This window comes from Takifugu flavidus, unplaced genomic scaffold, assembly GCF_003711565.1.
Source record: "Takifugu flavidus isolate HTHZ2018 unplaced genomic scaffold, ASM371156v2 ctg787, whole genome shotgun sequence".
In the NCBI taxonomy this organism is placed as follows: Eukaryota; Metazoa; Chordata; class Actinopteri; order Tetraodontiformes; family Tetraodontidae; genus Takifugu; species Takifugu flavidus.
Window position 1 is genome coordinate 5,882 of NW_026622397.1, and position 2,039 is coordinate 7,920.

The 2,039-nt window shown below is 39.0% G+C and overlaps 1 protein-coding gene across 1 annotated transcript; it reads right to left on the reverse strand.

Annotated features, from left to right (window-relative positions):
- Nucleotides 1-366: 366 nt before the first annotated feature.
- Nucleotides 367-1,907, reverse strand: LOC130521207 (homeodomain-interacting protein kinase 2-like). Its single transcript, XM_057024836.1, has 7 exons — nucleotides 1,689-1,907; nucleotides 1,479-1,602; nucleotides 1,270-1,389; nucleotides 1,099-1,155; nucleotides 845-981; nucleotides 543-732; nucleotides 367-492 (listed from the first exon to the last, which is right to left on the reverse strand). The coding sequence occupies exons 1-7, from the start codon at nucleotides 1,799-1,801 to the stop codon at nucleotides 367-369; spliced, it is 867 nt and encodes a 288-aa protein (XP_056880816.1). The 5' UTR covers nucleotides 1,802-1,907.
- Between the last annotated feature and the right edge of the window lie 132 nt (nucleotides 1,908-2,039).

Below are 2,039 nucleotides of genomic sequence, written 5' to 3' on the forward strand. Positions count from 1 at the left end.
CTATTAAATTATGTTAGTTTTGAAATGTTTTTATCTTCTGAGAATAAAATATTTGAAATAAACATATTAAATATTGTTACTCCAATTTTGTGTGCAACAATAGGCAGAGTAAATAGGACAAAGTGAAAATCAGTCAACTTTTCCTCAGGCACCACAAAACAAGGGAATAGGTTCCCAAATAATAATTATATTAATTTGAATGCACCAATTTGTTGTTTCATTTTCTGTAAACACTTTATGGTCTTGAAAAAACAAAACTAATGTTTAACACAACAAAATCAGCTTCCTTTATTATAATTCACGGTGAATATGTGATTGAAAGACCAGCTGGGACTGTACCCACAACATATGTGTTCAGGGAGTCAGTTACTTTTTCTTTCCTTTCCTGCCTGTGCATTTCCTTCTTCTTTTCAACGCTTGTTGGCTGAACTTGGGCACAGCCATCGAGGTGGAGCAATGAGGCCCACCATCCTTCCCATCAGGCAGCTTCCTCTGAACAGTGGAATTCACAGCATTCATTTGTGTGTCCTCCTTGGTGTCACCCTTGACTGAATTTTAGGCCGCTTGGAGTCGTGACAAGTTGGGTCATCATCTTTATAGTCATGCTTTCTTTTCTGCCCTGTTTTTAACTGGCTTGCTTGGTTGTGCTGGGTGTATTCACACTGCGACTGTAAAGACTGTCCATTTTTCTTGCTGGCAGTAACCTCTGGCTCTTCACAGGTAGTCCCCACCCTTCAAGACAACAAATACTTGACTTAAAAAATTATCTGAGATCCTGCAATTTTTTCAAATGGATAAATCAAGGGTTTTAGGACTGAAACGAATGATCTTTGTGTAGACTTACTCAGTGTTTGTCAGAAAACCATGTTGCAACAGTTGAGCTGGGGTAATGCGCGTAGCAGGATCAAGGTCAAGCATTTTCTTTAACATGTCAACAAACAGACTGAGGTCTGGATTTTCGCAGCCTTTAGTGCGGAAGGCCTGGAACAATAAAAAGTGATTTAAAGTAGCTAATTACCCTGTAAATATATTCTTTACGCTATACAGAAAGTGTTGTTACATTGGCGTGAATAACAAATTAAAACTGGAAAAACTTACGCTTAAAAGGTCATCCAGAGAATCCAGAAGCTTATCACCTGCTGTTCTGAGGTGTGTCTAAACAGATAACAGAAAATGAGTTAAGGATAACAAAATAAACATTCCTACCTATTCATTTGGGGAAAAAATGAGAGTCCGTACGAAATATCTTGGACAAACTACCACACATACCTTTAGTTTCCATGATCGATTCCATGGGCACAAGCTTTTCTTAAAGTATTGATTAGTTTTTATGCCTGCATCTAGCATTCGATTCGGAGGTTGACCTAATAGTTCCACAATGCTCCTCATCTGTGGGTAAAGAAAACACCACGTCACAATATTCACCAAAAAAAGTTTACGTTACAGAAAAGAATGAAGTAAACTACAAATATACTTACCATGTCATACTCATTGTTCCCATCAAAGAGCCGATCCCCAAGGTGCAACTCTCCAACCACACAGCCCAGAGACCACATGTCGACAGCCTCTGTCAACGGAAGACCCAAAAGGACCTCTGGAGACCTATAAAAGGGTGTTACTTTGCTTTTTACACTTGGTTATTTATACTGTAGATTTCCATGATTTTAAACATTTGCAAAAATAATTACCTGTAAGAGAGGGCCTGTATAACTGAGCCCTGTGGTATACTGGATGCAACGTCTGCAAGACCAAAGTCGATAAGTTTGATTCTGAAGGGTTGCTTTTCATGGTCCACTAGCATAATATTGTCCAGCTTTATATCACAGTGTGTTAGTCCCACACTCCTCAGAGATTGAAGTGCAACTGCAAGCTTAAAGCGAATAAAACACTTTCACAATACTTTTTCAACATTAGACCAAGGGGCTATTGATGAAAAAGGAAGTGCAGCGAGACATACCTGTTGGACAATTAATCGGATTCCCTCAAGAGGCAGAGGACGAAAATCGTTCTCCGCCATGTAGTCAAAGAGACTTTTGTCC